The sequence below is a fragment of the Camelus dromedarius genome, chromosome 3 (genome assembly GCF_036321535.1).
Source record: "Camelus dromedarius isolate mCamDro1 chromosome 3, mCamDro1.pat, whole genome shotgun sequence".
NCBI classification, from domain to species: Eukaryota; Metazoa; Chordata; class Mammalia; order Artiodactyla; family Camelidae; genus Camelus; species Camelus dromedarius.
The window spans coordinates 41,295,091-41,308,631 of NC_087438.1; the positions used below are offsets into that span (position 1 = coordinate 41,295,091).

The 13,541-nt window shown below is 40.1% G+C and overlaps 1 protein-coding gene across 4 annotated transcripts in view; it reads left to right on the plus strand.

Annotated features, from left to right (window-relative positions):
* The first annotated feature begins 1,568 nt into the window (after window positions 1–1,568).
* Window positions 1,569–13,541, plus strand: part of KIF2A (kinesin family member 2A) — a 68,344-nt gene continuing 56,371 nt past the window's right edge. For 2 of the 4 annotated variants that reach the window (XM_031445819.2, XM_031445828.2), the window contains exon 1: window positions 1,569–1,877. In XM_031445819.2, coding sequence (XP_031301679.2) covers window positions 1,814–1,877 — 64 coding nt within the window. In that variant the 5' untranslated portion in view covers window positions 1,569–1,813. The remainder of the gene's footprint in view (window positions 1,878–13,541) is intronic. The other 2 variants (XM_031445833.2, XM_031445838.2) reach the window with 1 other exon arrangement.

The following is a 13,541-nucleotide window of genomic DNA, read 5'->3' on the forward strand; positions in this document are numbered from 1 at the left end:
CCACAGGGTGCAAGGTATGTGTCACCAACTATGATAAAACAGTATCTTATGAAGTAATTTTTAATTTAATAGATGTATTGCTTGATTTCTTTGCATTCTTTAAAGAATTTGCAAGCAAATAAATAGATGCTTTATACCGCAGTCATAGAAACATCAGAGAATGAGATCTACTAGACAGAAGCTCAAAGAATTGAGATAAAACTCTCAAAGTTATTTAAAAAAAAAAAAAAAACCTGAATCTTGATTTGGTCAAATCTTATTTTGAAACAGAGGTCCTGAAGTGAGATTTAGTGATGTCATTTCTAGAATGTAAAAGCAGAAGTTATTTTCTTAGTTGTCCACCCAGTGTTTTTTTCATAGACATTATTTTTACTTTAGACTGGATTTGTGAAACTTTGTTCTTTTGACAAGTATGCCTTCAATATATTCAAGCTAAAAATGGAATCTGAATCTTTTAAGATTTTTTTAGGGTCTGCTTGACTTGATTATCTGCATGATGTTGAAAACTCCACATATGCACCTAACACACACATATCCAGTTTCCAATTTTTTAATTTTTAAAATGTACGTTTTTAGTTATTATTACAGGGAGATTAACAATGACTAGAGAAAGTAGGGCATGGTAAGTATGTTTCCTCCATATCAAGTCCTAATACTAGAAGCACAGGTCACACGTTTGGACGTTTTTACACAGTGCTGTAAACACGGTTTCCATGGTCCCTGTCCACATGGCCTTCCTGCTCTGCCAGGATAGAATCCTGCTCTCCAAATGCTGATGTGGTCAGACTAATCAAGTGACTGCAGAAAAGGCACAGTCCTTAGTCAACTTTCTGTGTCTACCCTCTGTCCTTGAATCATAGTTACTGGTTTTATGGGCCAGGGAAAAAAACCTTGAACCCTACAGCAGAGACAGGACACCAGCATCGAATGCATCACAACCGAAGAGTCAAGGCCGCCCCACCTCAGGGTTTCTTTTTGAGTGGTGATGAGCTGTAAGGGCTACGAAAAGCAGATCTTCATTCCGACTTGGGGTAGGTGACACATCAAAGGTGTTTCTTATTTTTTTCCACAATTGGAATGGGAAACCTTGGGACGGTTACTTGCGTAGGCCACCTCTAAGCAGCAATAGAGGTGACACTCTCAAATGGAACACCAAGCCTCTGTTGTCAATGGCCAGCCCCTAAATTCACATCTCTCAGCCACGCGCTCTAGCCGGAAAGCCCTGAAACCACAGGGCCCTTAATCCATTCCAGCTACAGCGCCAATTCTTGGAAGACAGGATGGCACCGGTGTGCGGGTTCCCGCCTCTTCCAGGCCGCGCTCTGAAATCAAACTAGACGCGGGTTCGTAGGAGGTTCCGCTTCCTCCGCTTGCCTCGCCGCGGCCGCCGCCCGCCAGCCCCGCCGCGGAGCTAGGCGGGGCCGCCTCGAAGCAGCGGGGAAAGGCGGGCCGAGGAGGAAGAGACGCGGGAGGCGTGCTCTGCGCAGGCGCACGGCGCCCCGCCTCCCCAGCGTCTGCTCCCGGGCGGGCGGCGCGGGCCCTCCCACTCTTCCCCGCGCCGCCTCTCGGCCCGGGCCCTCGCCTCACCCCGACGCCCCGGCGTGCGCGTCCTCCCGCCGGCCTGCAGGCCCGGGGCCTCTGCCTGCCAGCCCGCCGCTGCTCCTCGCGGCCCCGGCTCGCGTTCACGCTGTCGCCCGGGCCGGCGCGGCCGCGGGCAACCGCTCCCCCTCCCACACCTACCCCGCCCCCTCCCCGCCTTTTCCGCCCTCCCGTCCCCCTCCCTCGGCCCGCCGCCGCTGCTCCAGATGAGGTGATGGCAACGGCCAACTTCGGCAAGATCCAGATCGGGATTTACGTGGAGATCAAGCGGAGCGATGGTGAGCGTCGCCACCGCCCCTGCCGGCCGGGCCCCGCATTCGGCTGTGCACGGAGGGGACGCCGGCGCCGGCCGCCTCATTGATTGCTCCGCGGGGCTGTGGGGGCGGGAAGGCGGCGGCCGCGGCGCTTTTGTGTGGCGTGTGTGCGAGTGAGGCCGGCGTGGGGTCCGCGCCGGGTACCGCTGCAGTGCCGGGGCGGGGAGGGGCCCTGTTGGGGGCTGGACTGCGGGGATGCCGGCGGGGAGGGCCCGGCTGTCCCGGGCCGCGTCTCTGGGGGCTTCAAGCGGGCGCCCTGGAAGGTCCCGGTCCGGGGGCCCTTGCTCCTTCCGCTGTCTCCATCCTCTCCGGGGACTCCAGCCCGTGGGGCGGGGGCAGCGGGCTTCGTTAGGGATGGCCCAGTCTCGCGGTTCACCCCGGCCTTTTCATTTTCCGGCCTCATCTCTGAAGGGGTGGGGGTGGGGAGAGCGTGAAGACTAGAGATTGCAGTATTTAGGGAACCGACTACCGGTCCGAGGTCTAGGTAGGGAGAAAGGCCAACCCCGTTGCTTTAAACTGTCTGGTTGTCAGGTATCTTCGATTTTCATTTCTCGAGCATGCCTTTTTTTCTAGTCCCTTTCTTGGACGAAGGATGCGGAGCTTGTCGTGCTCAGCCATGAATAAGGGTGGGGAAGCAATGGGAAGAAGTATTATTATAATAAGCTTCTCAAAGGTGATGAGACTGAAAGGGAAGGAGGGGGATGAGCATAGTCCCTGCGAGGTACTACTTAGAGGGTGGGGGTGGGCCACCGGATGTTGATATTTTCACACCCTCCGGAGAGGTAACCGAGAGAAAAGTCTACAAGTGGAAGACACATGCTTAATTAAAAAAAAAAAAAAAAAGCCCTAGGCTTATGTATCATTCTGTAGGTTCCTTTCTTTTTGGGGAAAATGTTTTATATCGCTAGCTTGGGGTGTGGAGTGAGACAACGCCAGCCAGGCTTAGAAATAATTTGTATTGTAAAGGAGAAAATGTGTGGAGGGAGATAAATGAAATTATCTTATTTCAATCCAAATATTGGAAGAAATAGAGATATGTAATACCTAGAGGCTTACAGTGTTCCTTATAACATATATTTTATTTATATCTTATTTATTATCCTTTAGCTTTGTCAGTAGTAATATCGCTATCACATCCACACCCTCTAGGTTTCTACCAGGTTTGAGCAAGTTATGTGAAGCTAGATTGACTTTCATGTTATCTATATGATATATTGGAAGACCCTATATATGGCTAATGATTTTTTCCCTTCCTTTTATTTGACATAATTTGTGTTAACAACTGGAAGCATTATTATTATCCTGTATGTGAGAAGATAAATTATACCACTTGGAGCTTTAGAAGGTACTAATAACACCAGTGGGAAGGATGTCTGGTTAACTTGGGTTGAGGTTTCTTTATATTTTCTCTTTAAATTATTTTTCTCAAGCAGTGCTGTTACTGTCATTTCTCTTTTAGGTAAATGCAGTTTCACTGTATATCAGCAAAAGTAGGGTTTATATATTTAAAATCTGGGGGTGCAGTAAAATGTGTAAGTTCTTTACATTCTAAACCTTTAACTATGATTGTAAGTGTTACTGTCGAATCTATCAGAAAAAGTATTGTGGTATTTGAAAGGTTTCGATATTTTTATATTTCCTGGGGTAACATCTTTTTATTTAAACATATTGGGCTGGAAACAATTTTGGTTCTTTTGGGGTTGTAGAACAGAGACTTTTAATACGCTTTCTGCCTTCACCTTCTGCCTATACCAGAAACCCAGACATCTAAGAGCTTTATGCTCTTACATAAGAGCTAGTAACCAAAAATCACATTTCAAAGCAGTTTGCCCTTGAGAGAGAATGGAAATCATTACAATGTTTATCATCCTAACTTTTAGTTATGTACATATTTATCTGCCTCAGGTGCTTGGTAGAGCTGAGGTTAAAAGATAAGTAGAGAAATTGAAAAGAAGGGAATGATCATTTGCATTGGATGATGGTGTTTCACAGTGAAAATTGATGTCTGGGAGACTCCCCTCAAGCTTTCCCTTTTTCACTTGAAAGAAGCTGTTCTGTTTCCTCCCACTTCTACAGCATATCTGTTTTGATTAAAATACTGGTGGTCATTGTAACAAAAATAAAATTTGTGGTTGGATGAGCACTAATATAATGCCTGAGACAATGGAAATCACATGAGTGAGCTCTAGACTGTTATTAACTGGTGACTTGATGTTTTTCTGCATGCTTGCTAATGGTGATCCTTGTCCTTGTTTCAGCTTCTTCCCCATCAGTGATGCTTATATATTAAAAATATATATTCCAAGGGCAAACAGGTAACTAAAATGAAAGTTATTCCCATCTTTCAACACCCTACTCAAAACTAATCCCAGTAAGTCTTCACTGATTACTAAAACCGGATGGCCAGTCAGCTTCTGAATTCCTAAGTCATTCTGGGTCACTCGTGAGACAGCATATTTCCTTAAGTATTAATATTTGGGTACATTTCTCCTAATACTTTATTTTCAAACTGCACTGCAGAAGGGGTGGTATGGAGAATGCAATTTAGGGATGGCAGATTACCCACACTCATTTCAACCACAGTCAGGGCATTACGGGATTTTAAATTCCCTGAATTCATCTGTGTATCATCTCATGTGCTTAGCAGAGTTCCTTGCATGTAGTTTTTGAGTGAATCATTTATTACTGAGCTTAGTTTTCAAACATTATTTTAACTAACCATAAAGATAAGATCTTACATGGAAAGAAAACTCTTCCATCTGTGCTTATCCTGTACTGCCACTTCCCTACTATGTCCTCCTCACCCTCCCACACCCCCCTTTACAGGGCTCTTAGTTTAAGATTCTCAGAGTTGGTTGAAATTGAGTGATCTGAGACTTTCTGACCTTTTTTTTTTGATATTCTGAGGTTAGAAGTCTCAGAGGTTAGGCTTGGACTCCTGAGAGTGTTCCTAGCCACAGGAGATAACCTGGTGTGAAATTGGAATGGTTTCCGGAAATGAGCCCTCATATTTATATATCTTCTTGCATGTGTCTTCCTAGTATCTTTTTATTCAATTTCTTTTTTAGAACACAGTGACTCTAAAAACTGCACTGTTAAAACATTTCTTATGTGTTCTACAGTAGCTGTGACTATCCTTTAGGGACTGAGAGAGTGATGAGAAATGTTTTGAATATTTAGAAGCTATAGCTAAGATGAGATTGTTCTTTGGGGGTCTCTTGGTCATAGGATTGATATATGTGATCTAAAGAGAATCATACACTATTTCAACCAGCCAGATCCTTGGAGGTAATCTAGCTCTCATTTTTATAGCTGTGGAAACTGAGTTCCAAGTCACTGTAGGAGACTTGTCTAGATTTGTACAACTTCTCTATGGCAGCCGGGAACCTTGCTTACCTAGCATAGAAACCAGGCTGTCAAGAACTATGTCAGTAAAGGAAGAATTCTCTGTTATTTGGGAACTGTGTACAGCTTTCTGTAGCCCATTTAAGATGTGGGAAATTGCTTCTCACTCATGGGCAAGCCACTACAGAGCAGTGTTACAGAGCCCAATTGGAATGATGCAGTAAAAAGTGCTATGGTATATTTAACTAGAAAGTCATAAAACTCAGAACTGTGGTAGGAAAATATTCCTGTTTCTTAATTAAATGATGAAAAGAGTGCTTTAATTAAGCATCTGAAATCCAGAGGAAATTGAAGATTTCAAAGGACCTATCAGGAATCTTGGAGTTTAGGGCGAGCAATCTTTAGAAGATTTTAAATGGCCTAATTCTCTACCTTACCTACTTGTCACATTTATTCTTCTACTAGTTCATCTTTACATGTTCTTATATGGACTTTTGGAGAATAGACTGTGAATTTAGGTAATAAAATGAACCATATAGCAATATTGTTCCTTTTGGTACAGTTATGTGACTTTGATTATGAAGTGGGTAGAATGGAGGAAATTGTGGATTAATGATTTCCTTTTAACATGGTGATTAGCATGATGATGGTTCCATACTATGTTTTTGTTAAGCCTTCATAGTTTTCCCAATAGATTATTTAATTGAATCCTCACAGAAACCTGTGAGGTAAGTAGGGTAGAGGGTGGCAGATTCATTGTTTTATAGCTGAAGAATCTGAGGTTGGATTATTTGCCAAGATCACATGATTAATAAGGGGCATGGCCTGGACCAAAACCTAAGCCCTTTTACTCCTAGCTCTCTTTAAGTGCTGGCAAATATTTGCTAATGATGGTATAACGTTGTATACTTTGTGTACTTTGATTTTTTTTTTTTGAGATATATAAAGGCCCTTTTAGCTCAGACCTACAATTAATAATGCTTAAATTTGCCAAATTGGTAAGAGCGAATTGATCTGACATTTTACTAACTGTAAGTATTAAGATTCAGCAATCTAAAGCTTTAAAGCCCCTTTCAATAGTGAGTCACTTGTTGCTTCCAGAACCAACACAGAAAGCAAGAAATCTATATTCATTGTCCAGTCACTTGATTCTTATGACAGAAATTTTGGAACTATGGGGAAAGGATGTGTGTCATTTTGTTTTATGTGTCATAATTTTTAAAAAATCTAGAGAAAATAGAAAAGAGCCAGTTAAGCTGGGGCACCTCAAAATAGGAAAGGAGGCACAAAGTGTGGAAAATCCAGGACAAGATTCCTTGAGAGATCATCCAGACTCATTCTTCCTAGTCAACATTTAACACCTCTGTCCTGTAACCTAAAGTAATCTTTTAGGGTGTTTATTTGTTTTGAGATCATAGTTCTGAGCTTGAGAATACAAATAGTTTTTAACCCCTGGATAAAACTAATTTTCACTCTTCTAGTGGAGCAAATACAGGAAGGTTGCCCTTCCATCACATACCAGTTCTTTTGATTAAAGTGGTACTAACAATGCAGTGCCTAAGTGAAAATAGACATTAGAACTTCACCATATTAAATATTCAAGTGCTTTATTACACATAGTGTATGCTGTGCCAGGTACTTAATATGGAGAACTGAATACAAATTCATGGTCATTGGGATTTGTCTAGTGAAAACTTACACAAAATGAAATGAAGTATGGTTTCGTTGTTAGTTAACCTTAAGTTTAACTTTTTCTACTATCTCCCAAGAGTAAAATGAGGGAGGAGTTTTCCCTTTTAAAAAGTGGTGCTTCTAAACCTAGTCCTGGGCTTTCTCATTTTGGGCACTATTTATTTTTCTTACGATCTTGAAGTCAAATTTGCAATTCAAATGGGCATATAGTAGGATGTGAGGATATTTTAGTGTATAAACCTTAAATGATTATGCCGTATCACAGAATAGTGTGATCTCATATTTCTGTTTTCTTATTACAGAGATAATTAAATATAATTAAATATTAACAGCCTTTTACATATAAGGCATTCTGACAGGTGTTGGAGATACAAGAAAGAATAAGGCACACACAGTTCCTGCCCTCAGAAACAAATAAATAATTGATACATATAGTGTGATGAGTACTGATAGAAGTATACTATTCTGTGTGTACATCATTACTGCTTCCCTTTTTAGCTTTAGACTCTTTAGACTCTTGAGTCTTCTGGATGGAAAACATATGTCATAACATGCTGTCCCTGTCTTCTGCCCATGACCAATATTCTTTATCTCTTAGGCCAGTATGCTTTCCTGGTGAACCCATATTCAATCTCAGAATTCTTAAAATACAACACCACCAGTCCTGGTAGCCCCTGTCAGTCTGTTGACACTGGCATTATTTGTCATTACTGGTCTGTTTTCTATTCTCTAATACCCATTTGAGTTTTGACCTTGTAACTTTTAACCTTTTTGGTTTTTTTGATACCTAAAAGAATAAGCTTTATTCAGTTTTAAATTTTTGGCAGCACGTTCCTCTCTGCATTTGGGTGCTTGTAAACACAGAGACCAAGGAAGGAAGTATATAGAGCCAGCTGCTGGTGTTTCTGTGTAATTTGGGAACAGTCTCTCCACACAGTGTGGCCCAGGGACTGTAAGAATCAGGCACCTCCTTGGGGTATAATTTACATACTTTCAAATACTTTTCATACTTCCAAATACTTTTACATACTTTCGTACTTTTCTCCAGGGTTTTATTGGTTTTGGCACTAATTTTTAACCAGATTTCACCTGTATAAAAAGTTTTAAAGGAAAGACTGGATCAGGATGGAACATACTTATGCTAAAATTTGCTGAGTGTATACTGTACAAAGAATAACACCCCTTTATTAGAACTCTTGGCCAGCAGCTGTCTACTCAGCCTCATTTAGATGGCTTGTATCTTTCATACTACCACTTGAATTTTGTTTCTTTCTTGAAAGTGAATCCACCTCTTGGCACCAAAGGGTTTTAACATTTGTGCCATTTATAAGTCAGTTGCTTTGCTAAATGTATAATATTCAATATTTTGTTTGATTATTTATGACCTGTAAGGTAGACAATATCTTCCCCATTTTATAACAGAGGAACCCTATGCTCAGAGTATATAAACTATTGTACAGAGTTTTAAGCCTTATGAAGGGCCATTTATTTATTTCTTTATTATTTTTTAATGGAGGTACTGGGCATTGAACCCAGGACTTCATACATGCTACACATGTGCTCTACCACTGACCTATTTCCCTCCTTGCAAGGACCATTTTAGATATTTATATTTTATGCATTGATCAAAGCTGTGTGGTAAGTGTATTTTAGACATGTCGGATATAGATACATTTAGAGAACATACTGGATAAATGTAGTTGAGGGAGTTCTGTTTCTAGGCTGAGTAGGCTTAATATAATGGTTCATAGCCCTGGCTGCTCATTAGAATCACCTGTGGGGCTTTGGTAAAAAACAAACATAACTCCCCAGCTATTACCACCAGTATCTGGTCCTTTGCCTAGAGATTCTGTTTTAATTGTTATGGTATAGAGCCAGGGCATCAGTATTTATTTTAAAACACGTTATACACTTGTGAAACTTAACTTCACATACACTGGAAAATGTGCACCCAGGATTGTGATCTGTTTTAGAAAAAGTAGCATCTCCTAAGAGTGATCTGACAAGACCTCATGGAGAGTGAAGTTAAAGTGGTTGGAGGAAGATGACCAGTACATTTCCCTGTCTTGAGGGGAAGGAGATGTTCTGGGAATGTGGCACAACATGTGAGAGGCCTTTGAGTTGAAAATGGAGAACCGTCAGGTAAAGGGCCTTTAAAACAGGCATACCAGAGGGTGATAGATGAGGAACATATGGAAGGACAGGTGATCTGGGGCACCGTATTAAAGACTTGGAAACAAAGGTAAGGTAAAGCATCTTGGAATTAATTTCTAGGACACTTGGAAACTTCTGGAGGACTTAATCTCCTAAGAGCAGTAATAGAAGTCAGCTAGTGATTAGTGATAGATTAGAGGGAGAGTAGTACTAAAAATGAGAGCTAGCAAGGATAAGATTACATCAGTCTAGGAGGGTAAGCAATGATTAAAGAACAGATGAGGTACAGAACACTACCAAAATAATTGATGTTATATGCAGTGTATCACTTGTGCTGAATAAAGGGCAGATGTGTTGATAGGAATGAATTTAACATTTGGAAAGTCTAAATGTAGGTTATAAAATCTCCTTAGTCTGTCTCATCAAGCTAATCCTATTTATGAATACAGTATAGAAGACTGTAGAGCCAGTGTACAATGTAATATCAAAGAGCATCCAACTCAGGCTATTTATAGTTTTTGCCACTAGTATCTTACAAGTAAGTTGAGTCTAAGGTATGAGTCACTTCAAATAAATGTTTTTATGTAGATTAGAAATTTACTTAAGCTATAACTGCTTTGCCTACTTAAGAAAACTCAAGTTAAAGTGTACTAGCCAAGATCCTCTCAGAGTTCCTGGAAGGGAATGGGAAGGAAAAACAGAGAACTTAAAGGATCTGGCTTTGGCTCTTTGAGACATGGAGTGTTTCGATTCATAAAATGCGGCTGCTCTCCTTTACTTTTCCTTTGCTCTTATTTTTGGCCTATTTTTTTCCTGCCCTGGCTTTTGCCTTCCCTTTTCATCCTCAAGATTCTGAATATCATTTCAGTGTTTAGAATCTTAACTGCTATTTTCAGTTTAGGACTTAAAAATGGGTAAGCAAGAGATGAGTAGACAGAGCACAGCGGATTTTTAGGGCAGTGAAATTATTCCCTATGATACTGTAATGGTGAATACATGTTGTAAATTTGTCAGAACTCAGGATTCAACACCAAGAGTGAATCCTAATGTAAAATACTGTACTTTGGGTAATAATGATGTATCAATATAGGTTCATTGTAAAAAGTGTACCCAGTGTGGAATGTTGATAGTATGGGAGGCTGTGAGTATGTAGGGGCAGGAGATACATGGAAAGTCTCTATACCTTCTACTCAGTTGTGCTGTAAACCTAAAACTGCTTTTAAAACAATCTATTCGTAAGTAGGGTGGTATGCAAACTTTAGACATTAAAAGTCAAAGCAACTCTTTTTTTTAAAAGAAAGTATTGGGGATTGAACTCAGGACCTCATGCATGCTAAGCATCCACTCTGCCACTGAGCTGTTACCCTCCCCAAAGCTACTCTTGAAATAATGGACTGATTAATGATAAGACTTTTGAGAATAAGAATCAACCCAATAGGGTTGCAGTGAAGGTAAATTTTTGCTCTTCATCTTTGTTATGCTTAGTCTGTTGGCCAACATGAGAGACTTTGGGTTTGCTGACAAAAATTTTTAGATGAGCTGTAGTGCAGATTGTCTGCCTCTGAGGTTCTTTACACTGTAGTTCCTTTAGAGTTCTTTGCATACTATGGATATTCCAGGCACTGAATCATTAATTAAATAATGATTTCACTTTTCTTTCTGTGGTATAGGTTGCCTTCAGGTGTTTTTATTCCAAGTAGCATTTGTTGCATGACTATTATGAGTCCCTTCATCTGATGCCTTTGAGGAAATAGATATAGGACTTTTCCCTAAAAAAGGATGTTTTGTCAGTTACAACAGAATATTAAATAGCTATTGCTGTCAGTGCAAGTACTCTGGCTGTATAATTTCTTTTCTTTTTTTTTAACATTTTTTTATTGAGTTATAGTCATTTTACAGTGTTGTGTGAAATTCCAGTGTAGAGCACAATTTTTCAGTTAGACATGAACATATATATATTCACTGTCACATTTTTTTTTTGCTGTGAGCTACCACAAGATCTTGTATATATTGCCCTGTGCTATACAGTATAATCTTGTTTATCTATTCTACATTTTGAAATCCCAGTCTGTCCCTTCCCACCCCCCGCCTCCTTGGCAACCACAAGTTTGTATTCTGTGTCTGTGAGTCTGTTTCTGTTTGGTATTTATGTTTTGTTTTGTTTTGTTTTTAAGATTCCGCAGTTGAGCAATCTCACATGGTATTTTTCTTTCTCTTTCTGGCTTACTTCACTTAGAATGACATTCTCCGGAAACATCCATGTTGCTGCAAATGGCATTATGTTGTCTGTTTTTATGGCTGAATAGTATTCCATTGTATAAATATACCACATCTTTATCCAGTTGTCTGTTGATGGGCATTTAGGCTGTTTCCATGTTTTGGCTATTGTAAATAGTGTTGCTATGAACATTGGGGTGCAGGTGTCATCCTGAAGTAGGGTTCCTTCTGGATATATGGCCAGGAGTGGGATTCCTGGGTCATATGGTAAGTCTATTCCTAGACTTTTGAGGCATCTCCATACGGTTTTCCACAGTGGCTGCACCAAACTGCATTCCCACCAGCAGTGTAGGAGGGTTCCCTTTTCTCCACAGCCTCTCCAGCATTTGTCATTGTGGGCTTTTTGAATGATGGCCATTCTGACTGGTGTGAGGTGATACCTCATCATAGTTTTGATTTGCATTTCTCTGATAATTAGTGATATTGAGCATTTTTTCATGTGTCTATTGATTGTTTGTATTTCTTCCTTGGAGAATTGCTTGTTTAGGTCTTTGGCCCATTTTTGGATTGAGTTGTTTGTTTTTTTTCTTGTTAAGTTGTATGAGCTGTTTATATATTCTGGAGATCAAGCCTTTGTCGGTTTCATTTGCAAAAATTTCTCCCATTCCGTGGGTTGTCATTTTGTTTTACTTACGGTTTCCTTTGCTGTGCAGAAGCTTGTAAGTTTAATTAGGTCCCATTTGTTTATTCTTGCTTTTATTTCTATTGCTTGGGTAGACTGTCCTAGGAGAACATTTTTGAGGTGTATGTGAGATAATGTTTTGCCTATATTTTCTTCTAGGAGGTTTATTGTATCTTGTCTTATGTTTAAGTCTTTCATCCATTTTGAGTTTATTTTTGTATGTGGTATAAGGGAGTGTTCTAGCTTCATTGCTTTACATGCTGCTGTCCAGTTTTCCCAACACCATTTGCTGAAGAGACTGTCTTTATTCCATTGTATATTCTTGCCTCCTTTGTCGAAGGTCCAAAAACCCCAAAGTTTGTGGGTTCATTTCTGGGCTCTCTATTCTGTTCCATTGGTTTATATGTCTGTTTTTGTACCAATACCATGCTGTCTTGATGACTGTAGCTCTGTAGGATTGTCTGAAGTCTGGGAGAGTTATTCCTCCAGTCTCTTTCTTTTTCTTCAGTAATGCTTTGGCAATTCTAGGTCTTCTGTGGTTCCATATAAATTTTATTATAATTTGTTCTAGTTCTGTGAAATGTGTCCTGGGTAATTTGATAGGGATTGCATTAAATCTGTAGATTGCCTTGGGCAGTGTGATCATCTTAACAATATTGATTCTTCCAATCCAGGAGCATGGGATATCTTTCCATTTTTTTAAGTCTTCTTTAACTTCCTTAATCAGTGTTTTGTAGTTTTCCATGTATAAGTCTTTCACCTCCTTGGTTAGATTTACTCCTAGGTATTTATTACTTTGGGTGCTATTTTAAAGGGGATTGTTTCTTCACTTTCTTTTTCTGTTGATTCATCGTTAGTGTAAAGAAATGCAACTGATTTTTGAATGTTAATCTTGTGACCTGCTACCTTCCTGAATTCTTCGATCAGCTCTAGTAGTTTTTGTGTGGACCTTTTAGTGTTTTCTATATATAGTAGCATGTCATCAGCATATAGTGACACTTTTACCTCTTCTTTTCCAATTTGAATCCGTTTTATTTCTCTCTCTTGCCTGATTGCTGTGGCTAGGACTTCCAGGACTATGTTGAATAGGAGTGGTGATAGTGGGCATCCTTGCCTTGTGCCAGATTTTAGTCGGAAGCTTTTGAGTTTTTCACCGTTGAGAACTATGCTGGCTGTAGGTTTGTCATATATAGCTTTTATTATGTTGAGATATGTTCCCTGTATAATTTCTTTTGGGGAAAAAAAAATCTATCTTATTCCAGGCTGTCTGCCATTACCTAAGTTTAGGCCCTCCTTACTCACAGACTTTTCAAAAGTTTAGACAAGTACATGTGCTAGCACTTGAAAGAATGCTTCTTATTAGATGAGCAGCTATACTGTCAGGAAAATACAACGTTATAGCTACTTGCTAGGAGTCTGCTGACATAATTGATGACTTTGAGGGCCTGACTAGATTCAGTGACCTTTATTTTTATAAAACTGTTGTTTGAAATTGTTTTGGGATAATATGTGGGTTACATTTTTACTAATTTTGTTTC